The 20,312-nt window shown below is 60.7% G+C and overlaps 3 protein-coding genes across 7 annotated transcripts in view; all 3 read left to right on the plus strand.

Annotated features, from left to right (window-relative positions):
- The first annotated feature begins 188 nt into the window (after window positions 1–188).
- Window positions 189–2,066, plus strand: CRYBB3 (crystallin beta B3). Its single transcript, NM_205191.1, is given in 6 exon segments — window positions 189–209; window positions 389–468; window positions 1,156–1,274; window positions 1,356–1,488; window positions 1,563–1,705; window positions 1,802–2,066. Coding segments are annotated over 5 exon segments (636 nt in total). The 5' UTR covers window positions 189–209; window positions 389–393; the 3' UTR covers window positions 1,968–2,066.
- Window positions 2,067–4,068: 2,002 nt separating this feature from the next.
- On the plus strand, window positions 4,069–6,222 carry CRYBB2 (crystallin beta B2). Of its 2 annotated transcripts, none has more exon segments than NM_205175.3 (6): window positions 4,069–4,145; window positions 4,503–4,577; window positions 4,915–5,033; window positions 5,208–5,340; window positions 5,630–5,772; window positions 5,926–6,219. In NM_205175.3, coding segments are annotated over 5 exon segments (618 nt in total). In that variant the 5' UTR covers window positions 4,069–4,145; window positions 4,503–4,523; the 3' UTR covers window positions 6,095–6,219.
- Window positions 6,223–12,444: 6,222 nt separating this feature from the next.
- The window catches only part of GRK3 (G protein-coupled receptor kinase 3), a 45,183-nt gene continuing 37,315 nt past the window's right edge, over window positions 12,445–20,312 (plus strand). For 3 of the 4 annotated variants that reach the window (XR_006931562.1, XM_015275493.4, XM_040648545.2), the window contains exon 1: window positions 12,445–12,681. Coding sequence is in view for 2 of the 4 variants with exons in the window: in XM_015275493.4 (XP_015130979.2) it covers window positions 12,569–12,681 (113 nt within the window). In the remaining 2 variants the exon portion in view is untranslated. Of the gene's footprint in view, window positions 12,682–13,142; window positions 13,390–20,312 lie in introns of those variants that run through there. The other variant, XM_046901309.1, reaches the window with a different exon arrangement.

Here is a 20,312-nt window from a genome sequence, read left to right on the forward strand (position 1 = left end):
CGGCACATTTTTAAGGGGCGGCCGGGAGAAATCCCAACGCTGCTCCCATGCAGCGCCGCGCGCCCGCCCTATTGAGATGAAATCTCACGGACGGAATCAGGCGGACGCGGCTGCTGCATCAGCGTCCGAGCAAAGTGCTGCCCTGGGCAGACGCAGCCCATAAATAGCGCGGCCGCAGCCGGGCATCGCCGCGGGACACAACGGGAGAGGTGCGCGGTGCAGCCGGGCTGGGGCGAGGAGCGGTGCTGCAGGGGGTGATTAACCATAATTAGCCATAATGGCACGCGTGGGGCTTGCTTGGATGCCGCTCCTGTGAACCCCGTAGCAGTGGGGAGGGTCAGGTGCCTCACCTGAAGCTGCGTTAACGGCCGCGATTTGGGTTTTCCAGGCACGATGACCGAGCAGCAGAGTCCCCCCGAGCAGATGGTGACTGGGGAGGGCGCTGGTGAACGCGGTGGCAATTATAAGGTATGCGGGGACGGCGGTGATGCGCTGCCTGTGCACGTGGTTGGTTGGTCGCTGCGCTGTTACCCACAGCCAGGTGCTACGTGGTGGCAGCGTCACCCCTGGGTGCGCCGGTGCCATCAGGGCACCAGCAGTGCGTGGCCACCTGCAGCAGCGGCTGCGTCCTGGTGTGTTTGTCACCTCCCCGTGACTTTTCCTCTCGGGCTGCAGCGTGTGCAGCTCCAGGAGATGGAGCACTGCTGCGGCTCTCTGCTCGGGCAGTCATGAGCTGCTGTTGGCGGGTTTGGGCTGAGGGCTGTGGGTGTCACCTCCGTCCTTTGCCACCCCGTGACACAAAGCAGGGGCTTGCAGCTGGGACCCGCCCAGGGTGGGGATCTGCCCCAGTGCTGCACGGCAGTCCGGGTGAGGCGGTGGGGCCTCACACCTGCTGGGCTTGAGGTGAAAATACCCAAATACGAGCTCATTCTTAGGGCTGGAGCATGCCTGGGGTGTGGTGGGGCTGGTGGGAGCCAGCAGTGGGCCACGGATCTACTGTCAGAGGAGCGCTGTCCCCGGCATGGGGATGTGATGCTGACACCTACGTGGGTCTGGCTGGCTCCACGACCCTGAGTGCTCAGCTCAGCCCTGTGCTGGCACAGGATGCACACAGCACCCGCACGCAGCAGCTGGTGCTGTTTCTACGCCCACCAGATCACCATCTATGAGCTGGAGAACTTCCAGGGCCGCAGGTGCGAGTTGAGCGAGGAGCTCCCCAACGTGGTCGATAAAGCTCTGGAGAAGGTGGGCTCCATCCAGGTGGAGTCTGGCCCGTAAGTTGGGGGGGTGGGACTGGGGTACGCCTACCCTGGGCCACGTCCCCGTGCTGGGGGTGGTGACGCGCTGCCCTGCAGGTGGCTGGGCTTCGAGCGGCAGGCCTTTGCTGGGGAGCAGTTTGTGCTGGAGAAGGGTGACTACCCGCGCTGGGACTCCTGGTCCAACAGCCACAACAGCGACAGCCTCATGTCCCTCCGCCCCCTCCAGATCGTGAGTAGCGGCGGCGGGGGGCACGGAGGGCTGGACGGGGTTATGGGGCTATCCCTAACCCACGTCCCTCTTAGGACAGCCCCGACCACAAGATCCACCTCTTTGAGAACGCCGGCTACACCGGGCGCAAGATGGAGATTGTGGATGACGACGTGCCCAGCCTGTGGGCCCACGGCTTCCAGGACCGCGTGGCCAGCGTCCGGGCCCTGAACGGAACGTAAGGGCTGCAGCAGCGGTGGGACGGGGCGGCTCTCCTGTCCCGGGGACGGCACTTTGTCCCCACGGCCCCACTGAGCGCTGCTTCCATGCACAGGTGGGTGGGCTATGAGTACCCGGGGTACCGGGGCCGCCAGCACGTCTTTGAGAAGGGCGAGTACCGGCACTGGAACGAGTGGGACGCCAACCAGCCCCTGATGCAGTCGGTGCGCCGCGTGCGGGACCAGCAGTGGCACCAGCGTGGCTCCTTCGAGAACAGCTGAGCGCCGCGCCGGCCCTGCGACGGGTGGTGGAGATGCTGCCGCCGGTGCCATCGGTTTGGTGTTCTTTGTGCAAAAACCTCAATAAAGCTCTGAGCTGAGGCTGCGGCGCTGCGTGGTCAGGGTGGGAAGCGGGCGCAGCCGGGGCGCACGGAGCGGGTGCAGCGTTACATAAAGGCTACGGCCGTCCAAAACCAACAGCCCCGGGGCTGCGGCTCGGGGCGCTTGCCAAGGGTTTGTTCCCTTCTCAAAGCATCTGCCTGCGCCGTGGGAGCGCTGCCCCTGAGCACAAGGCTGGAGCGTGGCCGGGGGCGCGGGCAGCTCACACGCAGTGCAGCACCCAGAGTGGGGCTGACCCCTGGCTGGGCTGTGCCCCGTGTAGAACCCCCCAGTGCCCCGCACAGCCCTCAACCTCCCGTGCATCCCTCATCCCTGGGGCTGCTCCTGCACCGCACACGGCAGCACTGAGCCACCTCCAGAGCTGCTGCTCCCCAGGCTGATCTCCCCGACACTTCCCCTCAGCCCCTTTGGTTGCAAATGCACGGTGTGCCACGTGCCCCACTGTGAGCTCAGTGCTGGTGCAGCCACCGGGGATGCCGGGCATGGCATGACCTCGGCTGTGAACGTGGCCAACCAGGTGCATGGGGGCCTCTCCTCTGCCCTGCCCTGCTGGTCCTGCTGCACCGCGATGGGGCTGTCCTGGATGGGACAGGCAGGAGGGCAGAGCCTTGGGGACAACTGCTGGACCCTGCTGCGAGCCCTGGAGTTTGGGGAGGACCCATCCTGACATTCATGCCCAGGTGGTGGGTACTGTGAGCAGCTGCGTGGGGTATGGAAGCGGTAGTGGTGTTTGGGACTGGCAGCAGGGATGGGGGATGGGTCATAGCTGCCTGAGAACCCCACACGTGTGGTTGTCTGGGACGCAAGGGGACGTATTAGTGGGCACGGTGGGGGTGGGTTTGGGTTGGACTGGATAGGGTCTATACCTACTTCTATGATTCTCTGCTCGGTGCTGGGACACGTGCCCTCACCCTGGGCTGGGGGTTCTCTTGTGGGGGATGGGGGTGGCAGCTGGGCGTGGGGCCACCTTCCACACTGCGTGCCTCTGCCCCCAGCATTGGGGATAGAGAAGGATCCTGCTCTGGATCTGTCGCATCAATGGATCACACGCCAGAGGTGCCAAAAGCCATCCCTCGGTTTCCTGCAGTCACAGCTCCGTGTGGTCCCACGGTGGGGCTTCCTGAGCCCCGTGTTGTGCTCAGATTGTGGCGCTGATTCCGTGTGCTGCTGTCCTGTGTGCATCAGGGCGAGCGCTGATGGATGTACCCAGGCAGAGGAGCCCCGGGGTCCTCCCACGATGCTGGGGCAGGAGGAGCTGCAGGTGGGGGGCACAGACCCTGCAGAACACCCTGGGGGTGCTGCTCTGCTCTGTGCTAATGCTATGTGCCACATAGGGTGGCAGGGGAGGGGTCTGCTGCTGCGAGGGGGGCTCAGAGCCGTGAGTCCCCCAGGAAAACTGCTTGGCCACAGGTGGGATCCTACAGGCACCGTGCAGGCGCAGGGCTGCAGGACGGGGATCCAACGGTGTCTTTGTCCCCATGTGCCGATGGAACCCACGCTGAGTCACTGCCGGGGGCCCCAAAAAAGGGTTGTGGCTACAGGAGGACCCCCAGAGCTCACCCCACGTGGCACAGGGCTGGGGGATCCCCCCGCTGGGGTAGCTCAGGTGCTTTCTGTTTGAGCCCTCCAGTTGGCACCGCACGAGGAAAGTGCTGACGGCAGCGGTTCGGGCGCTCGGGCGGTTTGTTGGAGGGATCAATTCCCTGGCTCCAAAACTCCTGAAGCAGGGCTGCCGGGCCTTTGTTCGCAAGGGTCGCTCTGGGTCTTGGCATGCGTTCGGCTGATGCATGCAAACTCCAAATCTCCTTGCCAACAAACCCAACAAAGCGGGTGAGGCGAATGTGAAAGCTAATGAAATAACTCCGACTTGGGGTTTCGGGAGACAATGGCCTGGCGGGTCAGCTGACCGAGGTTTTCATTGGGGTTTAATCCAGCATTCTCGCTTTGAATCATGCTCTAGCTATTTGGTAAATAGTCCGGGCATCGTTCTGCTGCGAGGCGGTATAAATTCCACCCCTCGGCCCCAGCCCTCCACTGGCTCAGGCGGTACTGGTCTCACTGGTAAGGATTCTCTCTCTTTGTCCTCTCCTTTCTGGGTTGGTTTCCACCCCGTCTTGCAGCTCTCACCCGGAGCCACGGACCGGGCAACCCAGGGGCAGTGCTGCCCCAAGCCGGGCACTAAGTCAGTCATACGGTTTTTGAGCAGAACCGCCCCGCCGTGTGGCTGTTTGGTGCACAGGGCCCGGCCCAGCTCTGCGCTGGGACCCCCACCCCGTGGGGAACGGGGCTTCGACCCCCGGGCAGCACAGTGGGGACACGGTCAGGCTGGGGCTCAGCACTGCGCATGGGGTGCGGATGTGGGCACGGAGCTGGGACCACACGCACAGTCTGGCACTAACACTGAGCTTCCCCCTGAAGAAGCAGCGCGCCCAGCTGAGCATGGCTTCCGAACACCAGATGCCGGCCTCCAAGCAGCAGCCCGCCAGCTCCAAGGTCAGTCTGTGGGGCCGGGGCACCCCAAACCCCTCCGGGCGCCCCAACTGCAGCTCCAGTGCTGGGGTGGCCGTGCGGCTGCTCTGCCCTGTGGGGTCCCCCCCGTGACCGGGGCACCCCAGGGACCCGGGCTCAGCTCCCAGTCCCCCGCCATCCCCACAGATGTGATGCATGCTCTCCTGCCACCCCACTGCGCCATGAAATCAGTGCTGAGCTGGTGGCTGATGGGGATGCGCCCTGCTGGCTGTGCCGTGAGGGTGGGGGCCCTACGGTCAGTGCTTGCATTTTGGGGTCAGTGTGGGCCATGCCCTGCTCTCACGGCCCCGTTCTCCTGCAGATTGCGATCTTCGAGCAGGAGAACTTCCAGGGCCGCTGCCATGAGCTCAGCGGTGCCTGCCCCAACCTGAAGGATGCCGGTGTGGACAAAGTGGGCTCCATCCTCGTGCACTCCGGACCGTACGTCGGTGGGGGCGGGGGGTGTTGGGAGACGGGTACCTGGGTTTGCCTTAGATGGAGGCTGCTCCCCCGGCACTGCAGTGCTCGTTGCGTTTTATGGGATGGAGAAGAGGGGGCATGGCGGGGGGCTCATCCCGGCCCCCCCCTTGAAGCCCACCCTCTGCTCCCTTCCAGCTGGGTGGGCTACGAGCAGGCAAGCTGCAAGGGTGAGCAGTTTGTGTTTGAGAAGGGGGAGTACCCCCGCTGGGACTCCTGGACCAACAGCCGGAGAAGCGACAGCATCACCTCCCTGAGACCCATCAAAGTGGTGAGAGCACCCCGACAGCCACTACCCACCCGCCAGACCAAGGTCTGCAGCCCGATGGCTTCCCCCGCCTTCCCCCGCCCTCCCCAGCCCCGCGGGCGGAGGGGCAGCACTCAGGGACCCCCGGGGGGCGGTTGGGATGGGGAGCGGTGCCCCGAGAGCTGAGGGGCGGCTGCTGGGGGGCGCGGCGGGGGGACCCCTTGCCTCAGTTTCCCCACGGCCCCAAGCTTTGCCCCCTGCCCAGCCCTGGGGCTGGCGGCGCTGATCCCCACCTCCGCTCTCCCCGCTGCAGGACAGCCAGGAGCACAAAATCGTGCTGTATGAGAACCCCAGCTTCACCGGCAAGAAAATTGAGATCATCGACGACGACGTGCCCAGCTTCCATGCGCACGGCTACCAGGAGAAGGTCTCCTCCGTGCGGGTGCAGAGTGGCACGTGAGTACGGGGAGAGGGGAGCGGGCGATGCGCCCACGTGGCACCGCGCCGTGGCCATCCCGTGGCCACCGGGTCGTGTTGTGGCCATCGGGTCGTGTTGTGGCCACTGGGCCATGCCGTGGCCATTGAGTCACGCCCCGCGCTTGCCCGCAGGTGGGTGGGCTATCAGTACCCTGGCTACAGAGGCTACCAGTACCTCTTTGAGAAGGGCGACTACAAAGACAGCTCCGAGTTCGGCGCCCAGCACCCCCAGATCCAGTCGGTGCGGCGCATCCGGGACATGCAGTGGCACCAGCGCGGCGCTTACCACCCCTCCAACTGAAGCCCCCGCACTGCCGGGCACAGGGGGCCGAGCGCTGCCCCCACCTGCCGCTGCCCCCACGGCCTCACTTCCCATCTCCCTCCGTGTGAGTCACACCGCAACCGAATAAAGCTTGGAGTTGCAAAGTCGCTGCTCTGGGCCCTTCCTTGGCGGGCAACCAGCGCTCACCTCCCTGCATGTGGGCCGTGGGGATGGAGATGCTCAGATCACCGTGGGGTCCGCAGGGTGCATGGCTACGGGTGGGTGTCCAACCAGCACAGCTGTCCTCAGAGCACCCCGGTGGCCGGGTGGACACCTCAGTGCTTAATAAAGCAGTTATTAAGCACCGCTGATGCTTAATAGCGTTGCTTAATAGCTGCTTTAACCCACAATAAGCCTCTCATTTAGCATTATCAACACTAAATAACGCTTTAATCATTTGCACTCTGAGCTGAGCAAATGCAGCTGCTGAGTGCCGGCTCCAGTGCAGCACTGCATGCAGGGCTGCGGGGGCTGCACAGCTGCAGCTCTTCTTGGTTCCCCCCTGCAGCATCAGCATGGCTGTGTGTTGCAGTGCACTCCTGCAGGGCTGCACCAGGAGCGAGAGGTGCAGGATACAAGGGTGGGTGGCACCGCTGGGTCAAGTGCATCGCTTGTACCCAAACGTGGGCACCAATGGGGTCTGCAGGAAGCACAGGCACTGCAGCCACATCCCTGTGCATGGGGATGCTCTGCTGCAGGTTCGGCACCGATGCAGCCAAATGGGGGCACCGGGGGCTGTCAGCCCTACAAGTGGGGCTTTGCACCCCTGTGCCCCGTTATCACCGCCGGCCCTGGCACGGCCCCACACTGTGCGGCATTAATCATCCTCCAAATGCTGCTTGGAAATGTCAGCCCTGCTGTGCATCGTGCTTGGCAGCGCCTCGCTGCGTCGCCTCGGCGGAACCGGCTGCCTGCAGATATCTGTGCCAAGGGAAAAACATCAGAACGATCCCAGCCCTGAGAGCTTCTGCTGGGAGAAATGGGGGGTTTGATGAGCGCCGTGGCACCGCCCATGTGCTGCTGCCACCGCCGGGTCCCCGCTGCGGGGCTGGGGCTGTCGGGAGGAAACTGCAGCATCTGGGGGGGGAAACGGCACTGTGAGAATGGGGCGAGGAGGCACAGGGGGTCTCAAGGGAAAGCAACAACAGCAGCAGGGGAAAATGTGAGTGTGTTGGAGGAGGTGCCTCCGTGACCTGACCTGCTGGGGGATTTCCCTTTCACTGCGCTCAGATGGGGCCTGGGGTGACTCAGATGTGGCTGAGGTTGGGTTTTCCACTGTCCTCCGCTCTCATGCCCCCCAGGGTGTAAATAACACTGTTACACACATCCTAGTGCCGCGCGCTGGACCACAGCGTGCTGTGAGTGCTGCCTTTCTCTGGCCCTGCTGGGATGGAGCGATGGAAGCCAATGAGTCCAGCAGCATGGGGATCTGTCTGCCCCAATGGCTGTCCCCAGGGCTTTGTGGCCTGAAGAGATGCAGCACCACAGCATGGGCAGGAGCAGGATTGGCCCTGGCTGGGTGCCTTCCTCCATGGGGGGGGCTGCACCCTGCCTGCTGCAGGGCCCATGTGGGAGGAGATGTGATTTCCTGGCTGAGTGCAACGCGCTGAGCAAGTGCTTCTGTTGTTTTGCACTTGCTCCTGTTCTGACTCACCATTGCTCATCGGTAACCCTGGCCCCATCACCTGCATCTGCCAAGGGAAGGCGCATCTCAGTGCATCCCATCGCATTCCACTGCATCCCATCGCATTCCATTGCATCACATCCTACCCCATCCCATCCCATCCTATCCCATTTCATCCCATCCCATCCCACCCCATCCCATCCCATCCCTTCCCTTCCCTTCCCATCCCATCCCATCCCATCCCATCCCATCCCATCCCGTCCCGTCCTGTCCCATCCCATCCCACCATCAGCTGATGTGAGCAATAAGTGCTGCCATTGAAGGGTGACGGCAGTTCCTCTTTGCAGCACCTGCCCTTGGCTGCTGCAGTGTTTGCCACCATGGAAACCCCCCCATGGAGTCCAGCACTCCTCCAGAGCCGTGTTCAAGCACGTGGCTGTGCAGGATGTGCCAGGCAGGACTGTGGCACTGCTGCTCGCTTTGATTTTTAACTGACTTGTATTGAGAAGCATAAGGTGGCTGCCATCCCCCGCCGGCCCCCAGGTGCCATTGGGGCCGTCCCTTACGGTGTCCCCAAGACCTGTTACTCAGTGGCACTGCTGCTGCGCTGGCGGCCGTGCAGCTCTCCCTGCCTGTGGGTGGTTCTGCTGCCGTGCCAATAGACTGCAGCTAAAGCTGTTCTCCGGGCTGTCAAACTCAGCTTTATTTTCCCTCACCAGGTGAACAGCGGGGTGATGGCAGAGCCTGCACCCCCCACCCCTCGGGTGGCCACGTCTGCGTCCTGCTGCTGCTCAGTGCAGTGCCCAGCGCGCTTCGCTTCCGTTGTGCCCTTTAAATCCCAACACCAGTGCCAACGTGGGGAAAAAGGAAGACAGGAGAGCTTCACGGCTTCCTCCGGCAAATGAACCTCCCTCCCATCCAGCTAAAATGCTAATTAAGGAACATCACATCTTCCAAGGCCAGAAATGGAAACAGCCACATGGAGACATAATGGGATTAACATGTATCAGGGGATTAGAGCAGCGGTGGGGATTTGGCGGCTCCTGCCCAGCGCCCTGCAGCCCTGTTTTCCCCAAAGCTCCCTTAGGAGATGCTCAGCACAGAAACAAACGGTGAATAACACCAAGGGCTGAAGGCGCACAGCGCTGGGGACACACGGCTGGGCATGGCTGCACGGTGAGCACAGGAGCTCAAGTTCAGCAAGCTGCATTGGGCTGTGCGTGGGTTCATCACTGCGAAAGCGCTGCTTGCTGCTTGTCCCAAACCCAGGAGCAGCCCTGCAGTTCCCCGGGCTGCCTTTGCCTCCAATAGCTTCGCCCAAAGGCATCTGTAAGCAGACAGCATCACGGCTGCCCCGGCTGCACGGAGACGCAGCATCCCAGCGCCAGCACCGCTGCTCGAGTCCGGCACGCAGCAGCTGGAGATGGGTAATTGCAGTGGGAGCCGCCGCTGCCATCATGCAATTTGGGGCTGTAAAAGCCTCCGCGGGGTCTCGCTTTCAATGTCAACACGAAAGGCAAAGAAACTATTTTCGGTGATGTCAACTCCTGGGCAGCGGAATTGCCAATTAGGGAACATCTGTTCCCCATAGGCCGAGCGGGCTGTGAGCCGCCGCATGGCAACGTAATGGGATTAAAATGTATCACCGGATTACGGCGGTGCTGCAGAGATCAGCTGCTGGGGGGGGGGGTTCTTAGGGAATCGGGGGAAAAACGAACTGCATTTTTCCCTGTTTCTCTGCTTTCCAATTCAGGATTGTCCTTTCTTCATTTGTCATTGACGTAAGGTGCAAAAGCTGTTCCAAATGGGGACGCACCATGCGGGCCCGTTGGTGCCAGGTTGGGCTCTGGGTGATGTCAGTGCTGTGGGGCCAAGTGTGGGGCTCATTGGGTGCCATGGGCTCACTGGGTGCCATGGGCTCACTGGGTGCACTGGGTGCCATGGGTGCACTGGGTGCCATGGGCTCACTGGGTGCCATGGGCTCACTGGGTGCCATGGGCTCATTGGGTGCCATGGGCTCACTGGGTGCCATGGGCTCATTGGGTGCCATGGGTGCACTGGGTGCCATGGGCTCACTGGGCGCCATGGGCTCACTGGGCTCACTGGGTGCACTGTGTGCAGGACCACAGCAGGGAAGGAGAGGATGGCTGCATCACATGAGGGGGAGCGTTTGCCTTGGCTCCCTCCGAGATTTCCGGATGATAAGCAATTAAGAGAGAGAGATTTACAGAAGATTAAGTCCAAAGGCAAAGATCATTATCTGCTGAGGCATGGGGCCGTGCTGCAGGGCAGGCAGGGTGCTCTGCGTCCTGCCCTGTGTGGTTTACAGGCATGTAGCCCTTCCCTGCTCTACTCAAGCAGAAAGGAGCACATTGCTTTTAGTGTTTAATTGCAATCATTTCCAGGTCTCGTTCGCTCTGAGTGCGGTGCGTGGCGATGCCAGCTCGTTTGGAGGGCAACCCAAAGCTCCCTGCAGCAAAGATGCTCTCAGCGGTGCCAGAGCTCGGGAGATGAGAGGTGCTACATCTGTGCTCTCAGCATCTCTCCCAACCGCCGGGCCCGTGGGCACGGTGGCCGCTCTGGAGCTGCGCTTCCTCAGCTGTGAAATGAAGATAAGCTACTGGTGTGCTTTACAAGGGCGCCGAGAGGGCAGGAGAATCGTTTGGCAGATGGTCCACGTTCCTGCAAAGCCTGTGCTGGGCTCGGTGCAGCCTGCAGCCATCGGCACCGTGCGCTGCCGAAGGTTGGCTGTGGGGTGGGGAGGTGGTGGGGTTTGCAGCACCCGCTCTGGGCGCTCTCTGGGCACGAAAGCTCTGAGCTGCTCTGCTCCGGTGCCACCAATGCGGAGCGGTTATCGCTGCCATCTCCTCCCAGACTGGAGAAGGCAGGAATCGGGGCTGCTGAGCACACATTTCTGCCCAAATTACCTCATTTATTCAGAGCATCAGATGCCGCAGTCTTTCACGGCTCCTCGCTAAGGCTGGGATCTGGTGGGATGCGGGGCTATTAATAGGAACCAATCTTTCCCCTTCTCCTCCAGGCTACAGGCAGAAGGATTCAGACAAGGGCCCCTTTGATGTGGGGGATGCCCAAACGGGTCCCTCTGTTGCACCACTGCTTCCCTGGGGTTTGCCCACGGAGGGCTCAGAGCCGCAGCACCTGGATGGGCACCTCGGGGCACAGCTCCCAACTTCGTCTTTGGCTGAAACAAAGTACCCAGTAGGGAAAGCAGCAGTGTGACAGCAGCACGGTGCGCCCCTCTGAGCTCCGGGGCTGGAGAGAGCCTCCTTTGTCCCCCACTTTTGGGGTGCGATGGTGGGGCGGGGTGGGGGCATTCCGTCCCACAGGGGATGGGGCCGGGGGGTGGCGGCAGTGCTACGGGCTTGGCTCCCACTGCTGTTTGCCTCGCTGCTAACGTCGGCGTGGTGGCTGGTCCGGGGACCAGGTGTGTGATATTGGATTCGGGTGAATGATCAGCCAAGGCAGCCAGCGCCAGCTTCTGTGCAAACAGACACCGAGCACCAGGAGCCCGGGGAGAGGACTGAGGGGGGAGCGCTTCACGTGGCACTCCCGTTATCTCCAAGGGGCTTTCTGCAAAGGTTTTCCAGCGTGCTGCCTGGGGGCAGCTGGGCTCTTTGTGGGCTCTTTGTGAGCTCCGAGATCGACAAACCCAACCCGTCCCCTCCACGCCCGCCGGCTGCATCCCTCAGTGCCACATCATCCCCACATCCCGGGGTCGGCGACCCCATCACCTCCGCGGCCACCCAATCCCGGAGCGCGGCCAACACCCGGGAGAAGACGTTTCTCCTCGAGGCCCACCCGGGAGGGTCCGCTCCGTGCGCAGCCCGAGGCGGGCGGTGCGGTGGGATCCCGGGCGGGGCACAGCCCGGAGCTCAGCCCGCTGCCCGCGGAGCCGCTGCCCCGCGACGCTGTCCGATGCTCGGGGCCGTCACGTTCGGCCGCAGGGCGGCTCGCGGCGCAGCCGTGTGCCTTCCCCGGCTCCGATCAGCTCATCAGCTTTCAGAAAGCCGTAGGAAGGAGGAGTGGCGGCGCTTGAAAAGAGCTCACAACAAGCTTGAGTTGGAACCTTCAGACTTGTCATTGACTTCGCCTTTCATTCAGCCAATTATCCGTGACATATTTGAAGAAATTCGGGAGAGAGAGGAGCGAAAATCTGCATATGCGCCGGCTGCCACGCAGACAGCGCTGAGCACCGCCGCACGTGGGGATGGGGATGGGGATGGGGATGGGGATGGGGCCGGGCACGGAGCCGCGGGGTTCATAGAAGCGTGGGATCCAAACGAGGGTCGCGAGAGACCGCTGAGCTCACGAGCGCAGCCCAGCAGCGCGTCCGCTCCCCCGTCTCACCCCGTCCCCTCTCCCGCTCCGCCGATCCAGGTCCGCGTTTTCGCCGCAGCCCCTCGCACCGCAGCCCCATGGCCGCCGCCGCCGGCAGCCCGGGGCCGAGCGCCCGCGGGAGGCGGCGCGGGGCGGGGGGCGCTGCGGAGCGGCCCGGCTGAGGCGGCTGCGCCGCGGGGGGGGGTTTCCCGCCCGCCCGGCGCGGCGGCCGCGGGCTGAGGGCCGGCGGAGAGCCCCGGGAGCGGAGATAGAGGTGGGGGGGTGGGGGGGGGGGGGAAGAGAGCGAGAGAGGGAGGGCGGGGAGCGGCCCCGCCGCGCTGCACGCACGCAGCCGCCGCTCGGCACCGAGGCACGCGGGAGGCGCTCGGCCGAACCCCGCCGCCGCCGCCGCCCGTTCCGCCGTTCCCCGCCTCGGGGGCGGCTGCCCCCGGCCGAGCCTCCATCTGCAGCCCGGCGGCGGGAGCGGGAACATGGCGGACCTGGAGGCGGTGCTGGCCGATGTCAGCTACCTGATGGCGATGGAGAAGAGCAAGAGCACGCCGGCGGCCCGGGCCAGCAAGAAGATCACGCTGCCCGAGCCCAGGTACCGCCGGGTAACGGGCCGCCCAGGAGGGCATCGGCCGCCTCCGGGCACGGGGGGTGGTGGTGGTGGTGGTGGTGGTGGTGGGGGTGGGCAGCGCCGCCCGACTCCTTTGGGGCGGCCGAGGGGGGGGGGGGGGGGTTGGTGGGTGCGGGAGCGGGGATGCGGGAGCGCCGCGCGGCGCCGTGACCCGGAGCTCCCGGGGGAGCGGTGCTCTGTCTGAGCCGTGCCCGGCGGATGGAGCCCGGCGAGGCGCCGTGCCGGCGTGCGGGACGAGCCGGCGGGACGGCAAATCCCGCACAGTGCGTGCCGCAGGAGGGGCCGGCGGCCGTCAGCCCGGCGCTGCCCTCGCAGCCCTCGCCCTGCGCTCCCGCGGGCGCAGCCGGAGGTGGGCAGGCGGAGGTGACCGCTTTCCTGCTGCGGTGTCAGCGCTTCGCCGTGCCGCGCCGTGCCGGGCAGCGGTTGTCGCGCTATGGGCTGCGTGCTGTGCGGAGGGCACCACCCGCCCGCGGGCTGCGGCCCCGGCAGGTGCGCCGCGCTCCGTGCCCGGCATTGCGCGGTGCGGTGCTCCGGGCGCTGTGCGGGGCTGCGAGCGGCGGGGAGGCGATGCAGCCGAAGCGCCGCACTCCCAGGGCTGACCGTGCAAAGAGCCGTCCGCAAACCGCGCTGCTGAGCGAAGGACATACTCGCAGCTCCGGTGCTCGGAGGAAGGTGGGAAGCGGTTTGCAGCCGTTGCTGGCACGGGAAGCAGCGGCTCGCCTGGGGCCGGGGGGGGGGGGGGGTGGGGGGGGGGGGCTGGCAATGGGCGCTGCTTGGCCCAGAGCAGGGATTTCCTCACGCAGGAGGAAGCAGTGACTGTTGCTCTGGTGTCAGATGTCTTCATGCTGGTTTCTGTGCGTTTTTTTTTTTGTGTGGTGGTGGTTTTTCCCCCCACCCCCCCCCCCCCCCCAACCCCCCTTTCGTTAGAACCGACACGATGCGTTGGGCATACTGAAATGCTGTGTGCTACTGGCAGCCGGATCCGTGTACAATTATATAATACAAATCAACTGCTTGCATGCGGGTTGGTATAGTAACGGCAAAAACCCACCGCCGTGCACGGAAAGTCTCTGTTCCTCTCTGGGTCTGCAGTTGAGCCCTTTCCCCAAGGAGCTTTTGGCTTTCTCTGTGTGCACAGCCGGGCCCTGCAGCACCACGGCCGTGCTGCATAGCCGGTTGCAGGCGATGGCAGGGCTGTGCTGCAGCTCCAGCACCGTCTGCTCCAGCAATGCTGCAGAGATCTCCTTGCTCTCTGCAGGTCTCGCTGAAGCTCTCGCCGGAGCCCCGTGCACCTGTTGGCACCATTTTGTGCCTCTGGGTTAAGCGATGCAAAGCGAAGGGGATGGGTTTGCTGCAATGCCTGTTTGCAAGGCAATAGCTGTAGGGCAGAGTGGATTCCAAGGCTGCGGGCCAAGGCTCAGCAGCAACCAAGCTGTGAAGGGCGAAGTTTGTTGGCTGAGGGGCTGCTGGTTGCTGGGCTCGTGTGGAGCATCCTCAGATTGTTTGTGCGCCCGAGCTGTTAAATGTCACAGCTTGGGAAGAACGAGGGCAGGACGTGCCAATGGGACACGTGTGCCTGGGGAAGAGGCCGGGCTGGTGATTTTTTAAGCACCAAACCCAAACAACCCTCTGTGCATTCCACGTCGTCTGCTTTTCCTCCCTTTCAGCCTTTCCTCCCTTCAATCCCAGGAGCTGGGAGAGCTGCAGCATCTCAGTGCGTGTCCTGGAAGGGCTGTTCTGCAGGGGGGCGGGCAGAAGGGCCTGCAGGGATGGGAGCTCGGTGGGAAAGAGGGCATGCACACTGAGATGTCAGCCAGTGGGAAGCCTTGATGTTTAACTCCAGGTCCGGGAGGAAAGGAGCCAACGAACTGCGCTCAGTTTTAGGGTTTTCGTGGGGCTTCTTTCGCTTTTGGATATAGATTTTAGGTTCCCCTTATTTTGGTCCCCTGGAGTGGAAGAGGACTAAATTATAGCTCTTTTGATTTGCTGGCCCCTTCTGTTCTGAGATGGAGATTTGCATATTGGGAAGTGCAGACGAGTGGTGCAGGAAATAGGGGCAGGAAATAGCAGGTTGGAGCTGGGGTGGGTGCGGGGCTCACGCCGGGTGCATGGGAACAGAACAGAGCAGGAGTCCATCGGGCTTCTCTTCTGCTGCCGTGGTTGTAGAAGTTTCTCATCTCCTCTAGCCTGCTTGCTCACTAGTTGGCTGTCTGTCATGTTAATTCTGTGATTGATTCTCTTTGGTCTCCAGCCTTCCCCTCATCCTGCCCCCTGCCCCCAAGGGAAAACCAAACCACCCAACCCACTGGGTGCCCCATCCCTGCAGACAGCCACGGTCAGGGGATGGGGCTGTGAGCACTGCTGGAGCTGTGGCTGTCCCTGTGCACTGCAGGCAGTGGGAGCAGACAGCCTTCGGGGGTCCCTCTGACTCAAAAAGCATAAGGATACTCGAACTGCTCAGGATGGGAGCACTGCAGAAGCTCGTGGTGGGGCAGAGGTGCTGCTGGAGAGCTTTGGCTGAGCAGGAGGAGGAGGAGCAGGGCAGCACTGCTATCTATAGCACGCAGAGTTGGGGCTAAGCCCGTTAGGAAATCAGCAACACGTGGGAGGAGCAGTGGGTTTTAATCATGGGCCTTCCCTTGGGTGCTGATACTGTAATTAAGCAGAAGGTAAACGAGGGCAGCAGGGGGAGAGGTTCAGCTTTCTGCTGCCGTGCTCCGTGCAGAGGGATGCTTTGAGGAAAGCTGCCATTACCGGCCATGCAGTGTGGGTGCCTGGCACTGCACGATGGCTGTGGGGAGGCGGAGGGCTGATGGACCTCCCAGCTGCCCCTCGTGCTCTGGGTGCCACCTCAGAGCACCCCGGTGCTGTGCTGGGGCTGCAGTGCCAGGGAAGGGCTGAGAGCAGTGCTGGGCAACGTGAGGTCAGGTGGAAGGGGCTGTGTTAAGTAAGCTTCTTACCTATAGGAACATCTGGGGGGGGTAATTAATGCAATTAGGAAAAAGCCTATCAGAGCCTGTCAGGTGCAGGTGCGTGCATGGTTTAATTGAATTAAATGGGCAGAACAGCAGCCTGTTGGGTCCCAGCAAGCACTGGGTTAGCAGGGCGCAGCTCCACATCATAGAGGTGACTTTCCTTTCTGAGCCTTTCATCTTCTGCTCCTTTTGAAACTCCTCTGTGTCAGTTCTCCATTTCCTTACCCTCATGTTTTTCTTCTTGTCTCAGCCATCAGTTCCCCCATTGGCATCGCCCTTCTTTGTGGGACCTGAGAATAACTGCAAGCCCAAAGCCCTCCATGGAAAACCAATGGAGGCAATGTGAACTTCCTTGCTTTGTTTTGCTGCAGGAGGACTGTTTCTTCCAGAGGAGAAAAAGCACGGGGACGTTTCTGCCAGGTTTAGCTTGTTACAGAAGTTGTCAGCAGATCTGCTTTGCAGGCCAAGCCTTCCTTGGTTTGTATCACTGTTGGTAAAGCTTGCATTGCTGATCCCTTCACTTGGTGTCTGTAATGACCGTGGGCCGTTCCGGTGTTGTCTGAAGGTGGGTTTGCTGACCATCACGAAAGGCTTTTGGGGCAGATCTGTGAGCAGCTCCGGGGTGGGTTTGGGTGGTGCACAGAGGCACTGAGGGCTCAGAAATGGCATCGTGTGGCTGTAAATCACAGCCAGGTGTGGTGCATCCCAGCCAGCGTGGGCTGCGCGTTGCTCTCGCTTGCTCAGCCTTCACACTTGCACGCTGCTGCCAAGGAAAGCCTTAAGCACAGATACAGACAAGTGGCAAGAATAATAGGCACGTTGCGTTGTGATTCTGTGGTTTGCACGAAGAAAACCCAACGCGTTGTGACTGACAGATGGCTGGATGGCATTTGGAGCGAGGAGATGTGATGTTGTTCCAGTTTCTCCTCCTTGCAGTTTCCCAGTAGCAGCGTTACGGAGGAAGGGCACGTCCCTGACATTACAGCTCGGTGCTGTTATTCCTGTGCTCAGAAGCTTATGTATTAGTTTCAGATCTCAGCAGTGGTAATGCAGGCGGTCCTCAAGGAGCACGAGGGTAGTGGCTATGCTGAACTCACAGCTCCGTGCTTTTGCTTTAGGTTGTAAGCTTGCTCCATGAATACTCGTTGCAGATGTGGATCTGCTTGGGCAGAAAACCGGTGCTCGCCCCTAAGGACTGCAGGAGCATCGGTTCTCTGCAGCTGAATGGTTTGGAAGCGTGAACTTGGAAGGGAACTCTGTCCTAATGGTTTGGAAGAGAGCGTGCTGAGATGGGAAATGGGGTGGAAATGGGTGAAATTGGGATGCTTTGGTGTGTTGGTCCATCCTATGGTGTGCGGCCAGTGCTGTGCGTGGGGATGTGCTGTGCATGGGGAGGGATCAGAGCGTTCCCTTGCACTGATCACTGCTCCATTCAACAGCTGATGGGACGAGGAAGTGAATGAGCATGTGCGCTAATTAATTTAGTACCAACGATTTGCTTTGATTTCTCCATTAAAATAATTAAGTCAATTGGATGTGGCATTGCTGCCAGGGTTATTCTGGTAGTATTATAGGGTGTTAGGAAGTAAAAGGATCGGAGGAACACATGTTTTTGTGTGTTATTTCATCGTTGTCCAAAAACGTCTTTTCAGCCTCCTAATGATTTGTTTCCCCTTCCAATGGGGCACGTCACACACAGGAGGTAAGTAGATCGGATCAGATGGGCCGACGCTCCTTTATGGGCTGGGAATTCACTTTGCCTGCTGGATGAGTAGCAGTGGCAGTGTGCAAAGTGTGCTTCGTGGTACCTGAGAACAGAATCACTTGGAGCCTGTGATGGACTCTGAAGTGAGTAGAAGTCTGAGAGGGAGCAAAGTGAAGTGGGTGGGAGGCATGCAATGCAATGCATCCCTGTGCTCTGCCTGCTCGGCTCTCCCCTGTTTCGCCTTATAGGTGAGCGCATTAGTGCCTGCAGGTGCATTAAGGTGGGTGTGATCGTTATGTTTCAAGCTCTGGTGGCCATCTGTGCAATAGACAGCATCCCGCCACTCAGAGCTTGCATTGCTTTACGACGTGCTTTTAGGATAAATGATAAAAAGCTCCTTTAAGGCACCGTGGTAAGGAGGTCAGCAGTAAGTAGCTGCTTGATGTCGTTCCAATGGGGGAGAGTATGCATGTGCACACATAGCATCACATCGCTCCTCGCCCTTCCATTTCCGAGGCGTGAGATGCTTTCAGAGCAGCTCCTGCATTATTCAGTAGGATGAACCCCCAGGGATTGCAATCCGTGCAGCTCTGAAATTAATAGCAGGACTTTTAGGAAGTATCAAAAGCGAACGCTGCTCGTTTCCCTCTGCTGCAGCTCCTGGTTTCTGCCTGCACCTGCTGTGGCTGTGCCTATGGCTGGCAGGGTGGTGTCTGGAAGGTGACATCGTGCTGTATGGCTGCAAGGCATCCCCAGACCCGTCAGAAGATGAGTTCCCTTCCAGGTTCGGTGACACTGGGCTCACGGGATGCTGCTGTGGGCTCACAGCCGGGGCTGCTCTCCAGAGCTCATTGCAGTGCTGCAGGTGTGCACTCCTCACGCCCTCTCCATGTTCATTTCCATTAAAAAGCCCACCTTGCTTTTTTTATTCCCCTAATTTTTCCAGGTGTGTTTTCAGATGGGCGTTGTGCCCCCGTCCCTTGGCGCCGTGCTCTGTCTGTGTCCCGTCAGCTCACCTTCCTGCACGCTCATAGGCGGCGAGAGCTCTGGACTGATGGAAGGCCCCTGAACCACAGAGGCTGCTGCTCAGCAGATGCCTCTGATCAGCTCTGAAGGGCTGTGCTGCTGCGCTGAGCTCAGCTCCCAGTGCAGCCTGCAGCCCTGCTGGCCGGGTTGGGTTGACCTGTTCCTTTCCAGCTCATAGACTGGGGACTGCAGGTGGGCACCTTCCTGCCTGGAAGGGATGGGACAGTGAGGAACGGCTCTAAACTAAAGGAGGAGAGATTGAGGTTGGATGTGAGGAAGCAATTGCTCACTCAGAGGGCACTGAGGCTCTGGCAGTGCTGCCCAGAGCTGTGGGTGCCCCATCCCTGGAGGTGCCCGAGGCCATGGATGGGCCCTGGGCAGCTGAGCTGGGGGCAGCCAGCACATGGCAGGGGGATGGAACAGAGGATCTTTAAGGTCCCTTCCGACCAAAGCTACTCTATAGCTGAGGATTTCTATAATTTTAAGTCTGATTGTATAGTTTTAAGCCTGCCTTTTGGTTTCTGCCCTGTGTACTTGCCCCATCAGCTCAGCACACCCATAGTGTGCGGACAGCAAGCTGAGCATCCCCGAGTTTTTTGTTGCTTGCTATTTTCTTCCCCTGTGAAGTAAAAGAAATACACAGGCAAAAGGTTTTTCTCCCATGTGGTCGGATGTGCTTTTGCTTCTGGAGCCTCCCTGGATCTCGTTTTCAGCCAGCTTTTGTTTTGCTTGTTTTGAGTATTGCCATTGAGGTGGGTCGTGCTGTGAACTGAGCTGAGCCGCGGGAAGGCCACAGCTCCCATTAATGCTGAGAGCACATTTGGACAGGGAGAGCCTTCGAGGAACGGCCGCTTCTGTGCAAAATGTGGCTTTTAGTGGCGGATTGCTCGCCTGCAGGGCAGCTAATGGGTCTGCGTCAGGAGCAGAGGAGCCGTCCTTCCTGCCTGTGGCATGGGCTGGGCTCTGCTGCACAGTGTTCCATCCAGCTGAAGGCTGTGCTGAAGGATGTGTGGGCTCTGCTTCGCTTCTTCACCTCCAACTCGTGGCTGAGGGTCAGACGGTCGGGCTCAGGAGCAGCCCTGCTGAAGGGATCTGTTCATGGCAGAGTGTTTCCCAGGGCACTTCACTCGCTCGTTGCTTTTCCCATTCTCTCCTCCCGTTGTCTAGACTCAGATTGATGTGATCTCTCGCTATGGCACGGCAGAGCCTTCTCAGCACCCTTGTTATGAGAAGGGCTCACTCTGTTAGTGCTGGTCTGCTGCTCGTGTGGGAACTGGAGCTGGGACCGGAGCAGGGCAGAGCTGCAGAGATCATCCCCATGTGGGCAAGGGGCTGAGAGCCCTGGTGCCGAACAAGCCAAGCCGTCTGCTTTGCCTTCTCCAGGAAGCACGAGGGTTTGGCTGTGAGAGGCAGCCTGCTCTGCTGCATTTCAGAACTGGTTTGTTCCTTTCCTTTCCTTTCCCTGACACGGAGCAGTGTGCAGCCTGCATCTCGCAGGGATCAGGTGCTCAGCCGTGCTTTTGAAGAGGTGCGAGTGATCTTTTGACAGCCTTATTTAGGGCAAGAATCCACCGTGTGGGTTATTTGTGGCTATTTTTATCCCAAAACGGAGCGTGCATGGAAATACCGGCTTTAAAATTGGAAACCATGAAAACAAAATAGGGGAGTTTTGGCTGCGTGCTGCCGTGGCACGGTTGTATCATGGCACCGTACCGCCGTGCCGCATTGATTTGAAGATATATCTACTTGTATTGCTGCCCGTATGAAATTTTTATAGCTTTATATTAAAAAGAATATCGACGTTGCTTGACAAATAGAGAAAATCTTTGCTAATGTGGTTTCGATGAGCGGTTGTGACATTATGAATTAGCCAAAGGAGATGTTAAGTG

Source organism: Gallus gallus, chromosome 15, assembly GCF_016699485.2.
Source record: "Gallus gallus isolate bGalGal1 chromosome 15, bGalGal1.mat.broiler.GRCg7b, whole genome shotgun sequence".
NCBI lineage: Eukaryota > Metazoa > Chordata > Aves > Galliformes > Phasianidae > Gallus > Gallus gallus.